This window comes from Rhododendron vialii, chromosome 13a (assembly GCF_030253575.1).
Source record: "Rhododendron vialii isolate Sample 1 chromosome 13a, ASM3025357v1".
NCBI classification, from domain to species: domain Eukaryota; kingdom Viridiplantae; phylum Streptophyta; class Magnoliopsida; order Ericales; family Ericaceae; genus Rhododendron; species Rhododendron vialii.
Window position 1 is genome coordinate 4,729,989 of NC_080569.1, and position 19,276 is coordinate 4,749,264.

The 19,276-nt window shown below is 39.5% G+C and overlaps 1 protein-coding gene across 1 annotated transcript; it reads left to right on the forward strand.

Moving 5' to 3' along the window:
- The first annotated feature begins 3,627 nt into the window (after positions 1 to 3,627).
- Positions 3,628 to 19,138, forward strand: LOC131312329 (CLIP-associated protein). The gene is made up of 21 exons (XM_058340009.1): positions 3,628 to 4,108; positions 5,416 to 5,571; positions 5,688 to 5,750; positions 6,819 to 6,887; positions 7,076 to 7,244; positions 7,945 to 8,106; positions 8,333 to 8,430; positions 9,550 to 9,624; positions 9,698 to 9,766; positions 9,853 to 9,938; positions 10,021 to 10,138; positions 11,508 to 11,606; positions 11,716 to 12,070; positions 12,183 to 13,945; positions 14,064 to 14,165; positions 14,472 to 14,576; positions 14,787 to 14,861; positions 14,944 to 15,012; positions 15,123 to 15,191; positions 17,904 to 18,005; positions 18,696 to 19,138. Exons 1-21 carry the CDS (start codon positions 3,776 to 3,778, stop codon positions 18,855 to 18,857), a joined length of 4,299 nt encoding a protein of 1,432 aa, XP_058195992.1. The 5' UTR covers positions 3,628 to 3,775; the 3' UTR covers positions 18,858 to 19,138.
- The last annotated feature ends 138 nt before the right edge of the window (positions 19,139 to 19,276 follow it).

Below are 19,276 nucleotides of genomic sequence, written 5' to 3' on the forward strand. Positions count from 1 at the left end.
ATTTTATGGGGCCTTGTAAAAAATCAGCTCTAATGGACATCAGTAAGTGTTACTTTTGAATTCATATGGGCGAATTGAGCAATTTCGCCCCAACGAATCCAAAAGTAATACTTACCGATTGATATCCCTTGGAGCCGATTTTTTACAAAGCTCCATAAAATAATATTCAAAAAATTTTGGATATTTTTCTAGATTTTTGTGAGACCCGGAATGAGCCCAAACGCATTTTTCCTTGCGTGGTTCCCTGCAAATCTTCCTTGCGATTAGAATTTTTGAGGAGTCTTGCTACCGGTACAGATTTTTGTGCACAGATTGTGCACAGATTTTGTTATGGGGCCCACCACGGGTCCCACACAAATCATCCAAGCCGTTCATTAAATGTAAAACATTTTTTCAAGGGTCTCCGTAAAAAATAAGCTCAATCCAATACCTATAGGTGCTTCATCCAACCATCTAACTTTTCATTCAGATTTTCGGATAATGAAAAGTTATACGATTGGATCGAGCATCTATAGGTATCGGATTGAGATTATTTTTTACGGGGACCCTTGAAAAAATATTTTACATTTAATGAACGGCTCGGATGATTTGTGTAGGACCCGTGGTGGGCCCCATAACAAAATCTGTGCACAATCTGTGCACAGATTGTATGTGTGGGTAGACTTTCTGATTTTTGAGTGGGCAACCAAGCGGAAGGTCGGGCTTGGGCAATCCAAATATCGGGGCCGACACTGGGTTGGTGGCTTGGCTTTGTCATGAAGTTAGCTCTTTTTATTGTATGTGTGTGTGTCAATCATCCCCCTCTTGACCCTTATCCTAATCCCTCCCTAAACTTAATTAACAAAGGTCCTTTACCCAAAGCAAAATTAATTAACAAATGAGATGGTGTGTGTTGAAACTGATGGACGTTTCAACAAACCACTTTGTGTGTACCAAAAAAACAAACAAACAAATCACTCTCTGTAGTTTTCTTGGTGAAACGTTTTGTCAGTATAACAACTTGATTGTTCCCATCAATTCTTCCCAAGAGATTTTTTATTTTGATGTGAGGATGAAATATGCGAGTTCACGGGTTAAGTCTTCTACTGTTATGCTCTTACACAATTAATCTCCTAGGATTTTTTTTTTCCTTTTCCCCAATTGAAGTCGACTTGAAAGAATGACCATCTGTTCTCCGGAAAATCAAGGTTCACACACAACCTATCCTTTTTCATTTTTTATTAAAATATACCCAAAAGTAGCTACAACATATTAAATTGTAGATATTGTACAGAAATGTTGCACATGAATGGAGTATTATACTCCGTTGGGACCCCTCTAATAGACTATGAGATCGATTTTTAAGGATTACTCGAGAGACGCTGCATAATTTAGATTGAATGGTCTGAGTTATAAAAAGTACGAGAATTGTGTGAACCATTATATATTTTGATGGAAAGTAAAGTTGGTATTCCTATGCAATCCACAATTGGCAGTTGTTGTTTACTATGATATACTGTGCTAAAAATCACTATACACATGGTTTAGAGAGAGAAAATGAGCCTTCATTTCAAATGCATTCAAGTACAATAGGAATAACGGATTCTCTTTGTTTACGTACCTACTAATACTTTATGGCAGTAATTTACATATGCCATTGTTAATTAGGTTTGTCAGAGAGCAGTTTAGTTCGCATCACTGTAAAGTGAAGACACATGATCGCTCTGGTAAAAACATGTGACTTGCAAGCCCACTGTTTTGTTAGTATTTTTTTTTTCCAATATTTAGAGGGTACTTTTATTGATACAAAAATCATACACAGGGAACGGGCAGCCAATCTTAAGGAGGGAGGAAAGTAATTACAAAGCAAAAATGATACTCACACAACAATTCAAATACAACCTCTCACATATATGTGGACTCCACACACACACTACTATGTGTGGACTCCACATGTCTGTGAGAGATTGTGTAAGTTATTGTGTTTGGATCGTTGTGTAAGTAACATTGTTGATTACAAAGGAAGCCTAAACTTACAAAATAACATTCAGAATTTTACACAGACAAGACTCGTCTTCAATCTCGAAAAGCCATAAAAATGACGTAGAAAACCTACCATAACAACACCCATAAGAGGTGAAAAAGTTCCGCGTTGGGGAGAAAGACACACAAACACCAACAAAAACAACAAACAATTGCAAACCTACGAGCAACAACAGATCCACACACCTAAATCCAACTGCAGATTAAGACCGCAACCCTCACTGTTGCCACCACCGTTGCCACTGGGGCAGCCGAACACTGCAAAGACCATGGATTGGATCCCCGATCATCACAGCAGCCACACCCTACCATCCAGCAACACCAACTCCTACCTCTGTCCCAAGAACTACAAACTCGTCCGGAAGCGAACTTATGCGACACCCAGAACAACAAGGACGGAGTTGGCATGATACCGTCGATGGAGCTGCACATGGTGAGAAAGATCGGAAAGAAATTACAGAAGATTAGTAGAAATCAGGTCGCATAATCCTCCAATAATACTCTAAGTTCTCGCTCTACGCTTTTGTCCTCACTCCTCGCTCTCACAATTCTAATGGTTCAAAAAACGTTTCTACGCTCTCGTTTACAATTAAAAGTTGACTTCATTAAATACTCCATTTGAAGCTTTGATGGAAACTTTACATTTGGGTTCATGGGCAAACACAAACCCATGTCATGAGCATTATCAATTCTGATATCCTCAAATGTTTGTACCGTACAACTATGTTGCTAAAATTTATTACAGTACTTGTATGTTTTGTAGAGCGACACCATCCCCGGTCAAGACCAACCAGTCAACCACCGTTGCTTCCACCTTGAACCACCACCATTGCTGCCTCCGAATTTAGGCAACCAGCCACTATTAAGTGATCGGAAATCGGAATCATGGGTTTGAAGTTGTGGGGCGTGGGAACTAAGAAAGGAGGATGAGGCTATATTTGGAAATTAGAATTTAGGTATAATTGAATTTGGTGTAGGTATTAAGAAAAAGAGGAGGTGTGAATAGAACTTTCTCATTAAAATATGGAGTGCACATTATATTTTCCTCATCTAACTAGTACAATAAACAACAAAATTACGTCGCTCATCTCAAATTTAGCCCTTGATAGAATAAAAATATAAAAATGCTAATGATAGCCCAATAAACTGTCAATAAGATAAGAGAAGAAGAAAAAAAAATACAGTTTCCTACCCATTAAAGTTTCTTAAAAAGTGTTATTAGTGTATAATTTTTTTAAAAATATTTTTGTCTTATTTGATTGTCAATAGCATAAATAATAAAAAAAAGTAATGATTTTCACACTTTTTTTTATTTATAAGTGAACTCTTTTTTCTGTCTTTTATGAAAAAATAATACACAAAAATTTCATTAAATGACAAAAAAAATGAAGTGTCTCGTTTTCAAAAGAGAGAGAATGAAATTAATTTTCCTAAAAAAATCTCCAAACTTTGTTTTTATCAACAACCCAGCCTAGATTACCTGTATCCAAGTTTCTGTTTCCAGCCGTATGTTTACTCACTTCCCCCCCTCCGATCTAGAAAAACCATTCCCCTCCGTCTCTCTCTCTCTCCCTCCTCCACTGTCTCTCTCTCTCTCTCTCTGTCTCTCTCTCTCCACTACTCTCTCTCTCTCTCTCCACTCTCTCCGTCACTCCACCAACTCCCTCGAACCCCACCGTCTACTTCTCCTCAGATCTGAGCCACCCACCACTAGATCCACCCCTACCAAACCCTACATTCCCAACCCAATCCAATGGAGGAGGCGCTCGAAATGGCGCGCTCCAAGGACACCAAGGAGCGAATGGCCGGCGTGGAGCGCCTCTACCAACTCCTCGAAGCTTCCAGAAAGACCCTGTCCTCGTCCGAAGTCACCGCGCTCGTCGACTGCTCAATGGATCTCTTGAAAGACAACAACTTCAGGGTTTCCCAGGGGGCGCTGCTCGCCCTCGCCTCCGCAGCCGTTCTGTCCGGCGAGCACTTGAAGCTTCACTTCAATGCCCTGGTTCCAGCCGTCGTTGAGCGGCTGGGTGACGGGAAACAGCCCGTTCGCGATGCCGCCAGGCGCCTCTTGCTCACTCTCATGGAGGTATAATTGGATGCACTGGAGATATATATTTCATTCGAGTAAATGTTGCTAAGTGATTTGATTATGGTTGTTATGGCCAAATTGATTACTTTTACCCGAATTCGAGTGAAAATTTGGCTAAAGCTTTATTTGGTACGAAACACTCCAATGGGAAAACCCAAATCTAATCACAAATTTGAGCAAAAGCTTCATTAATGGCATGGTTTTAAATTTGGGAGGGAAAAATAGCCTTACAAATGAGTATTTCGTGTATGTTTGAGTCAACGAGTGGGGGTTGTAACTAACATCTTGTTTTTGAGTAAGGGCAAGGGATGGGGATGTTCTTATATGATGTTAATTTATTTAGGGAATATAGGAGAAGAGGAATTTGTGTTTAGCGGGGATGGGTTTTGCTCGTTTTGTTGTTGTATATCTTATGTTGCTAAGGCGGTGATTTAGTTCAAAGTGCGTGGAATGTGAAAATATTGACTTTTTAGAGCAACTCCAATGGGGGTTTGTCATAGTTATTTTCCAGCCCCAAATGGAAAATCTGGTCTCCAATGGGGGATGGAAGAGGGGATGGAAAATAGCTTTGATGGTTATGGGGATGGATATATCCATTATATCCATCCCTATATGCAAAGATGCATCCCTAGCCAGCTCAGCAAATCAACCAATTTACCAGAAAAATGGACGGCTGGAGTATACCTGGGTCGCGGTGTTGTGTTATTATTGTTTTTTTCAATCTTTAATTAAGTTGAATTAATTTGGGGAAAATAAAATGGAAAAAAAGTTAGTTAATCAATTTTTCATCCCAAAATAACTATCCATCCCCCCATTGGAGAGGAGGGAGTCCTATTATCCATCTAACTAACTTTTAACCACTTTTTCACACTGAAATAACTATCCATCCCCTCATTTTCCATCCCCCCATTGGACTTGCTCTTAGATGGAGTTGAGGTTTAGGTTTGGTAGATACATGAGGGGTTTAGTTAATGGAGCCTTGTGGAACGAGGGTGGAAGATGGATTAGAAATAGAAGTGGTGTATTTTGTTACTTATATGAAATAGTATCCTATAACTATAGTACTTGACATGAAGGATTTCAAATTACTCATATTAACTAGTTTTCTTAAATCCGTCATCTTCCGGATAGAGTGCATTTTTACTTTGTCGTAAGAGTACAGAACCTACTTTTATTGTCCTTTGAGTAGATCATATTACCCGTGTGTAGATGGCATGTCATATCCTTGTACTTATTTCTTCATACCTGTGGAAGGAACAGGAAAAACAGACAGTTTCCATTTAGGTTGTGATTGTTTTTGTCAGGTTTCTTCACCAACTATCATTGTTGAGAGAGCAGGGTCTTATGCTTGGGCACACAAAAGTTGGAGAGTGCGAGAAGAGTTTGCTCGTACTGTCACATCAGCTATTGGTCTTTTTGCATCTACTGAGCTTCCGCTTCAACGAGCTATTCTTCCTCCTGTATGGTTATTGACTTTATTTTGAGAAGTTTTAAACTGATGTCTTTTGTAGGTAGTTATTTAACTTTGCTGGAAAAGAGAGAGCTAGAACTTACTAGTTTTTTGTTGGATGATCAGATTTTGCAGATGTTGAATGATCCAAATCATGCCGTGCGGGAAGCAGCTATATCATGCATTGAGGTTTGTAGAATTCATGGGGGAATTGTTCTTATAGCACTTACCCAACTGGAAAATTCCGATCTCAACTAGTCTTGGAGAATATCATTTTCTTTACGTTCTTTTGCCAAAGGGCTGTGACAACTTTGTGCTCTTTTCCTGAACTTAATTTTTTGGCAACTTAAGGTTTCACTCCAGAAAACAACAATAAAAATGGAAATCATATACGTGAGCTGTGTTTCTTCTAGATGGGAGGGGTATTAGTCTTCAGGTTTCTAAACATGGTGCACTTGAGGAAGTTATTCGAGTCTCTGCACGCAGCAGATGGGTTGAAGGAGAATCTAAGACCAGCCCCACATAATTTATTTCACCAAGAGGCTACTTGAAAAAGCAAATCTGAGATTGAAGCCGTGGCTCTTAAACATTGGGGACTTAGCTTAAAGTGTTCACTCTGTTGGAAATCTGTCTTGTTCTGATGGCCAAATGCAGCTTTTATGCATCCTGCTACTTCTGTGGTAGCTGATCCTGTACAGAGCTTATTGAACTGCTTCTATTCTGTGGGCCATCCTAGAACTGAATTAGGTACATGAGTAGGGAGGAAGGAGGATACAATGATACATATGAAGCTCAAACACTGTATTGGGCATAGGGAAGTTGCACATATAATGCATCAGTATGTCCTGCACATAGAGTACTGCTATAACTAATGTTCTTTGGGAAGTTGTTTGGAAGAATGAGGTGTAAGATAGTAGCAAGGAGAAGATCACATATTTGATATAGGTAGATGCTGTGGGCATGTGAGAAGCCATCATGCAGGAAGACATGACATGCATTGTGTGAAGTTGTTACAGGAAGTATGAATCATTGACCAAGACATCAGGAGTTGTTAGAGGGAGTTACTATAAAATTTATAAGCATTTAAGGAGTTTGTTTCAATTGACGTACCATTGTCAAGTGGTCTCTTCTTGTCCCCTAAAAGTCTAACATGGAATGCAGTTTCTAATTCTGAATATCTCTGCTCAACTATTCAGGTTTGTTTCGACAGGGAGTTCACATCTTTGGATGTTAACCTGATTCATGTTTCCTTCTCAGGAGATGTATACTCAGGTTGGGCCACAATTCCGCGACGAACTTCAGCGTCATAATCTTCCGACATCATTTGTGAGTCGCTTCAGTTTGCTCTCAGCTTGTCACAACTTTCAAGTTCCTGAACTACTGTCAATTCAGTTTTTAATATTTATGTTTCTGTCTGTTTCAGTTTATGTGGTTTTAGTGTAGAACAAAATGGAAGCTTTAGTGAGTTAATATTACATGTCAATTGTCTTTACTGACATGGTATCAAACTGCAGTTGAAAGACATTACTGCCAGGCTAGAGAGAATTCAACCAAAAGTCCACTCCTCGGATGGACTTCCAAATAATTACACTGCTGTTCCGATCAAGCCTGCTAACCTTAACCCAAAAAGGAGCAGTCCAAAAGCCGCCAAGAATTCCACTCGGGAGGTGTCTCTCTTCGGAGGTTTGTGTGCTTAACCCTAAATGAATACATAGAGTACAACTTGTGAATGAACCTAATGCGTACATCACTACATCGAGTAATTCATGTGAATGAACCTAATGCGTACATCGAATAATTCATGTGAATGAACCTAATGCGTACATCGAATAATTCATGTGAATGAACCTAGATATAAATGCATCCGGTGAATTAACATGTGTTTAATGTATCTAAATGATATTCATGCAATTACTAGATTCATGATGATCCTTGAGTGACCGATCTTTGAACGACCCATGCTGCCCCCGTTTAGGATATCTGCAATTACCAAAATACCCTTATTTAGCAATTTACTGGTTTTTGTTGAGCTCAACATATTCCCAACTTAAAACGAGTAAATCAATGATAAGCAGTTAAGATGTCTAGAAATGCATTTCTATGGATCTCTTGTATTATGCCTACAAACTCACATCCACTAGCTTGAACCAAGTATGTTCTTCTGATAACAGAATACTGTAAAGAATTTTGCTCCATAGGAGATTTCCTTACCAATATTCTAGACGCCTTATTCATAACCACAATGTTACCATGAGGTGGACTCCCTTATCCATTGTATGACAAACAACATCTGAACTGACCATGTTGTCTTTCACTTCCTGTGTGGTTGGAGCAAGGTTGAAGCAGCACTATTGCTGTTAACTTTATTTCACTTGATTTGTAGGAGATGGTGATGTTACAGAAAAACCAGTTGACCCAATTAAAGTTTACTCCGAGAAGGAGCTAACGAGGGAATTTGATAAAATTACTTCGACTCTCGTACCTGAGAAAGATTGGTCTGTCCGTATCGGAGCCATGCAGAGAGTTGAAGGTCTTGTTATTGGAGGTTTGTTGCCCATCCTTCCCTAAAATGTATATTTTACTTTTTTTAAGTGTGTATTTCTTTGGTAATATCTTGATGCACTGGTTTGTTCGCTGTGTTTTCTTCTTGGTTGAGGCAAGGAGATATAATGTTCCTTGGCATCTAATATGGCACAGCTGTGTTAACATAGTATGATTTTACTGGAAGATATGACATTGACTATCATTTGTCAACTATTTCCTTCTACCAGGAGCAACTGACTATCCATGTTTCCGTGGACTTCTGAAACAACTTGTTGCCCCCTTGAGCACTCAATTGTCTGATCGAAGGTCTACCATTGTAAAACAGGTAGATTTTTACTCTCTCTCTCTCTCTCTCTCTCTCTCTCTCTCTCTCTCTCTTTAAGTTTTAAAATGTTTTTTTTGTAATGTTTGAGATTGAGAGAGAGGGAGGGAGGATAAGTTATGTTTTAGTTAATGCCAAGTAAGCTTTGAATTGCTGTTATATGCTAGATATTTAAGAAAGCAATATGTTACTGTCTTTGGTCTTCTACATCTTTTCCCAAAGCAGCAATTTCATGCATAATTTAAGTTTTGTTGGGCCGTGCGGTTTCACCTGGTCTAATCAAAACTATTACCACGTATAGGATTTATCTTTTTTGGTGTCCATGCAGCTGGAGGAGCGTTTATCTTGTGTTTCAGTCCCCTCTGCTGAAACCTTAAGAGGGGAAGATATTTTTCAAATATCAATCGTCCCTATTTTTGTATGGGGAAAAGATTCAAGCTGTTGGGGTTTGTCCCACATCGGTTAATTATTTCCTCCAAAATTAGTATATGAGCCTGGGCGGCCTCCCCACTCATTGCCAATTGATTTTGTTTTGGATGCTTTAACATGGTATCAGAGCTAGGGTTTCAGAGAATTTGTTTCCCCTTGTTTGTGCCGTAAGTGCACCGTTGTTTGTTGTGATTCATGTGTTATGGATCGTTTGTTTACCTTTCTATGTGTGAGTCGGGGATCGCATGTGAAGGGGAGTGTTGGAGTTTGACCCACATCCGTTAATTATTTCCTCCAAAATTAGTATATGAGCCTGGGCGTCCTCTCCACTCATTGCTACTCGGTTTTGAGTTGGATGCTTTAGCACAAGCATTCTGAGGCCATCATGGCTTCTTTTAGCATTCGGAATTTTATATTTAGCGAAATTTGGTTTTTAGCCTTGCAATATTTAACACCTGTATAGGTTGTATATGCGATATTCCTGTTGTTTGAACCCTGCTTAAAGCTAAAGCATATTATGTAGATGAAGGTCCAGCAGGTAGTTTGTGCTATTTATATTGTGGTGCCTAATCCCTTGGAATGAATCGAGCTTGAATTTTAGATCAAATCCAGTGGTGGATAAGTCCTTGATGCTTCTTTGTTGTTCCTGATCTCTGAAAGCTCTTTTAAACTTTTCTCTTCTATTTTTGCTAGGCTTGTCACCTATTGAGCTTTCTGTCTAAAGAGCTCTTGGGAGATTTTGAAGCGTGTGCGGAAACATTCATTCCGGTAAGTACACCGTTTTCGTTGCTGATAATTGGGTTATGCTCAAACATTTTCCTGACAGTGATCTGACCTGCAGGTCCTTTTCAAGCTTGTTGTGATAACTGTCCTTGTAATTGCAGAGTCTGCCGATAATTGCATTAAAACGGTATTGTTTAGCTCATCAGAGTTTATCAGGTGTATTCCGTCATGGAAATTCTTCCTTTGTTAATTGTAATATGGTTGATTTTCTAGATGTTGCGAAACTGCAAAGTGGCTCGTGTTATTCCTCGTATAGCTGATTGTGCTAAGAATGACCGTAATGCAGTACTTCGTGCTAGGTATGATTCTGCTTCTTATGCAGCTTCTACCAGCTTTTGTCATTGTTTCAGTCAACCTTTTCTTTTCCTCTTATAATTGCAGGTGCTGTGAGTATGCCCTTTTAGTTCTAGAATACTGGGCTGATGCACCTGAAATACAACGGGCAGCTGACCTTTATGAAGACCTTATAAGGTGTTGTGTTGCAGATGCAATGAGTGAGGTATTTGATGTCAGGGATTCTTCCCTTTTCCCCCATGATGTGTAGACAAAACATGTTTGTTTCATTTTGGTTCTGAGTCTTCCGATGTGGATATCGGTTAATATTACTCCCTCCGTCCGTGTTTGTTAGTCCATTTTAGGGAACATCATGATTGCTTTGTACAATTCTTGTCTTTCCAAGTTTACCCTTCAATCAATTAATTCAATATTTGAATACAAGGGTAAAAGAGTACAATTGACACAATTTGCTCATTGACTTTCAAACATGGACAAACATTGAGGGACGGAAAAAAGTATGTTTGTGGACTAACAAACACAGACGGAGGAAGTATCATACTTGCACACTGGGTGCCAAATATGCACACTTTTGTTTGTTTATTTTGGCTACAAAGATGTGGATCTCCTTATGATCTGCACCACCTGCTGCTCCGAATGTGCCCAATTTGAGATTAAAATTATGTGGCGCACCACGAGCTCTGCACACTGAAAAGATGTGCACACTTTGTCTGACCTCAAAATATTGGTGGGCGTTCCCCATGAAGGAGATCTAGTCTCAAATTTTTGTTGGACAATGAGACGTTTTAACTCAAATTCTAAAGTTACTTTCTTTCCCCTTTTTCCTTGGTTGGGAATAAACTTCTGTTAATACTTATACAGCAACACGGTGAATGAACAATTCTTATGAGACCTGGTCATGGCCACAAAAGAGGAACCTGAACTCCTCTAGGCCACTTGTGCTCTGTCCTGAGGAACTACCTGCCTAGAAGCTCCTCGGTTTATGACTTCTTAATTCACCCCTACACACAACCAAAACCCCCAACTTTCAGCAAGTTGTTTAAGTTATTGATTCCTTCAGAAATGAATGAGTGTGTTTGGTTGTTAAATCGTTATGGTAACTATGCGACCAGAGGAATGGGTGTAGGTGTGCGGGTTCAAACTGTTGGTTTACCTTGTGTTACAAGTTGAATCATTTCTTCTCCCGTACAAAAGTGGGTGGAATTTCACAAGATATTGTATGATCCTTTACCTAGTTCTGCTCTGGACAATCGAGTAGCCCAACATGAAAGTAGAGTCAATAGACAAACTAACAGGATATGAAACTGTCCAAAGTGATTCTTCATCCACGTGATTTCATGCATTTATAGAATATGCCTTTTCCCTCTTGGATTATTGCCATCTATCTTTTCTTTCTTTCTTTGTTTGGGCGTCCTAAGGGTACCCCGGTTTTACTACATTCCTGAACTTGTCAGTAAAGTAATATTTTTGTGGTATTAGTCATTTCTTTTTCATGTGCTTTTGAGAAGCATGTCCTTTCTTGGTGGGAATGTCTCGAGGGTTCACCAATCTACTTGACACATTAAATTCGACAGGTTCGAGCAACTGCAAGAACATGCTATAGGCTGTTTGCAAAAACATGGCCTGAGCGTTCTCGGAGACTATTTTCAACATTTGATCCTGTTATTCAAAGGGTAATTTATGTTTCTCTTTCTTCCCATCTTTTACCTTCTGCATCCCATTGCAAAATTAGATTATCGCATTGCGATTCGTGAAATAAGTGACATGGTCATGCTCTTGCAGGTAATAAATGACGAGGATGGGGGAATGCATAGACGACATGCTTCTCCTTCCGTGCGTGAGAGAAGTTCACAAATGTCTTTTACCCCACAAACACACGCCCCTTCTAATCTTGCTGGATATGGAACTTCAGCTATTGTTGCAATGGACAGAAATTCAAGTCTGACCGCTGGTACATCCCTCTCTTCTGGGCTACTGTTCTCCCAGGCAAAACCGGTAGGTAAAGGAACAGAAAGAAGCCTGGAAAGTGTGCTGCACGCAAGCCAACAGAAGGTGACTGCTATTGAAAGCTTGCTTAGAGGTTTACATGCATCTGACAAGTATAATCCTTCTCTCAGATCATCCAGTTTGGACCTAGGTATTGTACTAACTTTTCCAAGTGAATGTTGTTTCCATAACATAATTAACATATATTTGTCTTCTATACCTGTTGAATGGCTAAATTTCTTGCTTTTCTTCCCCTAGTGCAGGAGTTGACCCTCCATCATCCCGTGATCCACCGTTCCCTCTTGCTGTTCCTGCTTCAAAAAATATTGCAACCTCTCTAGGGCTTGATACAACTGTAACTGGCGTGCCTAAAGCCAGTAATCGCAATGGTGGCTTGGCTTTGTCTGATATCATCACTCAGATTCAGGCTTCCAAAGAAGCTGCTAAATTTTCATATCATAGTACTGAGGGAGCTGAGCCTTTGTCTAGCCTGTCATCCTACTCTGCTAAGAGAGCTTCTGAAAAGCTTCAAGAAAGAGGTTCTGTTGAAGCAAACGCTGATGCTAGAGAAGCCAGGCGATTTATGAACTTGCAAGTTGAGAGGCAATACTCAGACACCTCATACAGAGATGCAAATTTCAGGGATTCACATAACAGTTATGTTCCCAATTTCCAGAGGCCACTTTTGAGAAAGAATGCTTCCGCAAGAGTGTCTGCTACCAGAAGGAGTTTTGATGATAGCCAGCTGTCATTTGGGGAAATGTCAAGCTATGTGGATGGTCCAGCTTCTCTCAATGAAGCTCTGAGTGAGGGACTCAGTCCGAGTTCGGACTGGAATGCTAGGGTTGCTGCATTTAATTATCTCCATTCTTTGCTGCAGCAAGGTCCGAGAGGTATTCAAGAAGTTACACAAAATTTTGAGAAGGTGATGAAGTTGTTTTTCCAGCACTTGGATGATCCCCACCATAAAGTTGCCCAAGCATCTCTTTCAACACTGGCAGATATTATTCCCACTTGCAAAAAGCCCTTTGAAAGTTATATGGAGAGGATCATGCCTCATGTTTTCTCAAGGTTAATTGATCCAAAGGAATTAGTAAGGCAACCTTGCTCAACGACATTGGAAATTGTCAGCAAGACTTATGGCATTGATTCTCTTTTACCAGCATTGCTTCGGTCACTGGATGAGCAACGGTCGCCGAAGGCAAAACTGGCTGTCATTGAATTTGCCATTAGTTCCTTCAACAAGCATGCAATGAATTCTGAAGGCTCTGGAAATGGTGGCATTTTGAAGTTGTGGCTTGCTAAATTGACACCATTAGTCTATGACAAGAATACGAAACTGAAGGATGCAGCTGTTAAGTGCATTATATCAGTTTACTCCCACTTTGACTCAGTGGCGGTCTTGAATTACATTCTTAGTCTATCAGTTGAAGAACAAAATTCCTTGAGACGATCCCTTAAGCAGAAAACGCCTCGTATAGAAGTGGACTTGATGAATTTTGTGCAGAACAAGAAAGAGCGACAGCGTCCCAAGTCGTCTTATGATCCATCTGACGTTGTTGGAACATCTTCTGAAGAAGGATACATTGGAATTTCAAGGCAAAACCACTTATTTGGAAGGTACTCTGGTGGTTCTATTGACAGTGATGGTGGCAGGAAGTGGAGTTCCGCACAAGAGTCAACGCCCGTCACAGGTTCAATTGGTCAAGATGTGTCTGATCAAACCCAAGAGCACTTGTATTTGGGTCTTGGGGCTGGTGTCAACAGTGAGGTTCTCAGTACCAAAACCAAGGACCTCAAGTATACTGCCAGCAGCATGGACAGCAGCGTAAATCTGGAGGCATCTTCCACTCCGCGATTGGATGTTAATGGACTAATGAGGTATGACAACCAATCGGTCACTGTTGGCATCAAGCATGATAATGATGCTCCAACTGAGTTGGACCTTAATCATTCAAAACTTGAGGCTTTGAAAATTAACTCTACTCCAGACATAGGTCTAAGCATTCCTCAACTTCTTCACCTGGTAAGTTCTTTGTTGTGAAAGTTTACCATCACATCTTTTGCTATATATGCTGTATTGACTTACTGTTTTACAACTGGAAATGAGATAAAACATTGCTGCACCCTTTCTTTTTTGGTAGATTTGCAATGGGAACGATGAAAGCCCTTCTGCTAGCAAGCGCAGTGCTCTTCAGCAGTTGATTGAAACTTCTATTGCCAATGATCCATCCATTTGGTCTAAGGTAGGATGAGTTTCTACATCCAAATCCTCTGTTCCCATGTGTCGACCAAGAAGCACAAAAAATATGTTGCATGCGTTCTGGTTGAAGAAAATTGGACATCTGTTTGTTTCCATTTTCTTCTATTATTTCAGCTGTGATTCTTAAAGTGTTTAACTAGTTTATTCGCTAGTGGTTTGCGTGTAGTGTATGTTGGATGATACTCTTTGGAACTACATTGCTTCATTTATGTATGGAGTTGAGTATCAAACTGTGGTTACTTGGATTATATTTTATCTCAAAATTGACATGATTCTTATTTCTTTGCAGTACTTCAATCAGATTTTGACAGTTGTTCTTGAGGTTTTGGATGATTCTGAATCATCAATCCGTGAACTTGCTCTTTTGCTAATAAGTGAAATGCTCAAAAATCAGGTTTGCTTGATATCTTTCTTGTGGTCCATTTTGTGGATGACTTTCTGATTGTTTTCGTCTGATTGGTGTTATCATCTTCAACCCAACAGAAACGGTGAAAACGAAAGGGAAAGTAGTGTACCTTTCAGCATTACACGTGTTTGTTGTCGTTATTTTCATGTCTATTCTTTACATAGTTTGTGTTGTGATATTTTAGTAACATGTTTCCAGGGAGATGCCATGGAGGATTCTGTGGAGATTGTAATTGAAAAACTGCTTCATGTTGCAAAAGACATTGTTCCAAAAGTAACCTTCTTTAGCTGAGCTACTTCATTTCCGGTTATCACTTTCTTTCTCAATGTCTCATGGTAGGGAATTTCCAATTCAGGTGGCAAATGAAGCAGAACATTGTTTGGCAATTGTGTTGTCTCAGTATGAGCCATTCAGATGTCTAACTGTAAGTGGTCCTTAATTCCAATTTACTGTCCGAAGGCCCGAATGCGGTGTAATCTCGTTTCAGTGGGCATTTATGTTCACCCTCATTACTCCTGTTTACTTCAATTGCAGGTTATTGTCCCTTTATTGGTTACTGAAGATGAGAAAACTCTTGTTAGTTGCGTAAATTGTTTAACAAAGGTACTTCTTTTGGAATTTTTTTTTTGTGGCAATATGATACTTGGATGTTCTGTATTCTCTTTTTCTGGTTTGCTGATGACAATAAAAATCCTCTTTCTTATAGATATCACCTGCTTGTTAAAAGTTTTATTGGTGTGGCTGAGCAGTTATTTGTAACTAGTACTAACCGGCTGATGCCGTACTTAACAGTGGTTTATCATAAACAACTCCAATGTTTTCTGAGATTCTCCCTACTCGAGGTGGTTAGTGTCTGCTGCAATACTTTTGTTGATGTTTGCAATTGATAATAACCATTACAGTGTAGATGTGGCACACAATTTGTTAATAGTTGCAGTGTTCTAAATGGCGGCCGCCTAGGCGCTTGGAGGTGCCCTGCCGCCACGCCAATACCCCTTGGCATTTGATTTGGCGCCCAGGGAGGTTTGGCGGTGTTTGGCGGCCGGGCGGCCTTGGCGGCGTCATCGGCGTCTTTGGAGGCCTTTGGCGGCCTAAAATGTATAGTATTAAACTAGGGGAATGCTAGGTACAAAGAAAACTTACCTCGAAAGTACCCCGAAAACAGCAATCAATGGTTGAGAATCACTTTGATGATTATGTCACACACATCAAAGTGAATCTCAACCACTAATTGATCTTTTCGGGGTACTTTCGGGGTAAATTTTCTTTATCCCTAGTATTTCTGATTAAACTAATGGAGATCAAGTTTTGGAAGGGTATGGAGGAGAAGAGTTAAAGGACGGAGATGAACTTTGAACTTGGCATTAGGGATCTCTGATCTCGTTTATTTCTACTTATTGTCTTATTCAACTTATTTGCTAGTTGCTACTACTTAATTTCATTTGGGTTTGTACATTAAACTTTGCATTATGGTTATGTAGAACTTTGAACTTGCATTATGGATACATAGAATATAGTTTGATTGGATAATGGTTTGTTAAAAAAAAAAAAAAAAAAAAAACGCCGAATTGCTTGGCGCTGCCTAGGCGGCTTGGCGCTTGGAGGTGGGTCTCCGCTCTACTAGCGCCAAGCGCCATTTAGAACATTGAATAGTTGACAGCCTGATTATGTGAATATATAAATGCTCATTTATGGGATCACTTTAAAGGTGCACTTATAGAAATGGTGATCCAGGGCGAGATTGAAATAAGGCTAAGTATAATCAAACACAAGAGAAAGGGGCTGTTTTTTTGGGCTGTGAACAGTAGACGTGAACAGTAATTTGTAAGAAGAAGGAGACGAACGGTTAGAGAAGGATAGGTCTAGGCATCACACCTAGAAAACCCAAGGCATCACACCTAGGGGCTCTTTAGCATCACACCAAAGAGATGATTGCATTGCACAATCAAAGAGCTTGAAAGCTACTCAATTTTTCGTTCATTCAATCATGATTTGTCACAAGGCTTACAATATTATTTATATCAATTTCAACTTGACTCTAGAACTTCCCAAAATTAATAACCTTTAACCAACTTTAGACTCCCAAAGAAACATTGAATATAGACTCTTTGACTGCGTTAATGACATGGAAAAACCAAGAGCCCATTCGTTTTGAGATTTTGGATTTGGATTTATAGGTAATGAGTGTAGAGAGAAATAGAGTAATGATTGAAAATAGAGGCAATGATTGGGGAGAGAGAGAGAGAAAAATGAGAGTAATAATTGAAGAGAAATAGGGCAATGATTAGAAGCCTAAACCCTTAAATGGATGGGGTCCAAATGACTCATTGATCAACTAATTGGCTCTTCGATTACATTTAACATTAATGACATGGAAAAACCAAATGACTCTTTGATCAATTAATTGACTGTAAAGACTTTGAGTAGAATTTAAAGAGACATTTTGACTTGACTAGAACCCAAAAGACACTTCTAAAATCCAACCCATGTCTGGCCAATGTCCCAAGTTGGCCCTATTCATCCTACATGTGCCAGATTAAGGCTTGGGCATTAGAGCCATCTAGTCCATAAGGCCATAACTTCCAACTATGTGAAATTACCAAATTCCCGTGACCTCTTTGTATGGACCGGATCAAATGGAATCTGTAGGAAGTTATTGGCGTGTTCACAAATGTTGGGGTTGTTACTCCGCGAGTTAAGTAACTGGAGTTGCTTGTAATTAGAAGTTTATTTCCTCGTTTTTGTACTGATTTGCTTTTTTTCCCCCTTATTTTTCATAAGTTAAAAAATGAATGATATTAGCTTTTCTATTCATTTACATTTGGTTCAATGACCTTTCTTATGAAACTGTTTGTATAATCTACCAGTCCTGCTTGATATTGGCTGCCATCATTGTTCCTGGGCATCATTTCACCATGTAATCTCTTGGGAATCTTTTGGTGCTGCATAATATTGTGTCTCCGACTCTCCGGTTACTCCTACTATTTCATTTTGTTTTACCGTTGAAATGCAATGACAAACTATCATCAGATGGAAAACTGGGTGACGGCTGAGGGATACCCCGAAGACAAGAAGCTTTTAGAAAAAGAAGAATAGGAAAAAGTAGAATAGAGACGTCAAAATGAGATTGTTACCACCAACAAGAAGATTCCTTTGTATTGTGTTCTATCCAAAAAGTGGAGTTTACGTTAGCTGAGAATTGAGTGGTTTTTTAAGCGAAATTTTTGTGTCAGAATTCTCATTCCGCCTTTCCTTTTGGAAAAACCTTAAAACTTTCACTGTTTGTGTAATAGTCCTCCCTATCTTTGTTTTCAGCTCGTTGGCAGGCTCTCCCAAGAGGAACTGATGGCTCAGTTACCATCATTTTTGCCGGCCCTTTTTGAGGCATTTGGAAACCAGAGTGCTGATGTTCGCAAGGTAAATAGCACTCCACTACTACCTTTTGAAAGTTATTTCAAGATTTAATGGCCAGATTATTGTCGAGGTTGAAGTTTTGTCGCATGCTTGGATTGTATTGAAAAAAACCATGTTTAGGAATATGGCATCAGAAACTAAGATGGCTCCTCATGAGAAGTTTTATGCCTGATGTTCACCTACATGCGTGAAGATTGCAATTTTTTATTTTTATTTTGGAATAGTAACTTTATTAAGAAACCAACCAAAGGATCAAGAAGATAGCCTTGAGAGTACAACCAAGATGCCCAAAACTAACTGGGCAAAACAGACCTTACAGAAACAAAAACATTACATCCACAAACTACATAGTCCAAAAGACTGTCAAGAAACAAGAGCCCTAACATTGCATCGCAACTTCTACCTACTGATGCTTTGTGTGTTGCTTCAATGGGGAAACGTAGCCCTTATAACTGGCACACAGTTTAGCAGCTTTAGCCTCATGTGTTGACAACCACTTAAGAGTTTTGTTTTTCTGGTTCTCCTCGATTTGCGATCCAAACTGGCTAATCCCTTGTGCCCTTAATGTAGATTTACTGAAGATGCATTAATGTTTTATACTAACTTGCATATGTTTTAAGTATTGCCTTATATCTAGTGTTCTGTTAACCATCTCTTGCTTCTCTATTTTGACTTGATTTCCTGGCTTTACAGACTGTTGTTTTCTGTCTGGTGGACATCTATATCATGCTTGGTAAATCATTCCTGCCGTACTTGGAGGGGCTTAATAGTACTCAACTGCGGTTAGTGACCATCTATGCTAACCGGATCTCACAGGCCAGGTCAGGTACTGCAATAGATGTTAACCATGATTAAAAAAAAATTGGGTCTAGGGAACTCGATACAGTAACCATGATTAGATGGTTCAGTTGGGGGAAAATTGTGGGTGTCGGGAGTTGGTCTGGTAATTCATTGCTGTGTATTTGTATAGTGTGGAATGTGAGTTTGAAGGGTTGGTGTTCATTTTTGGCTGTTATTATTATTTTGTTGTATTCATTTTCATTTGTTTGGTTTGGAGTGAAGGGGGAGGCTTTTTGGTGGGAAGATATTATGTTGAACGATACTGTGCCCATAATGAAATTAAAACTTTAAAATCACTTCTCTTTCTCTTATGCCGAAAAGGAAACAACTGTGGTTATAGAATCTGATCCATGTAGACAACGAATTTTGTATTGCACTCATTGTGGGTTGTTCAACAGCCCTTGTCACTGTGAGATACTCTATTTGTGTAGCTT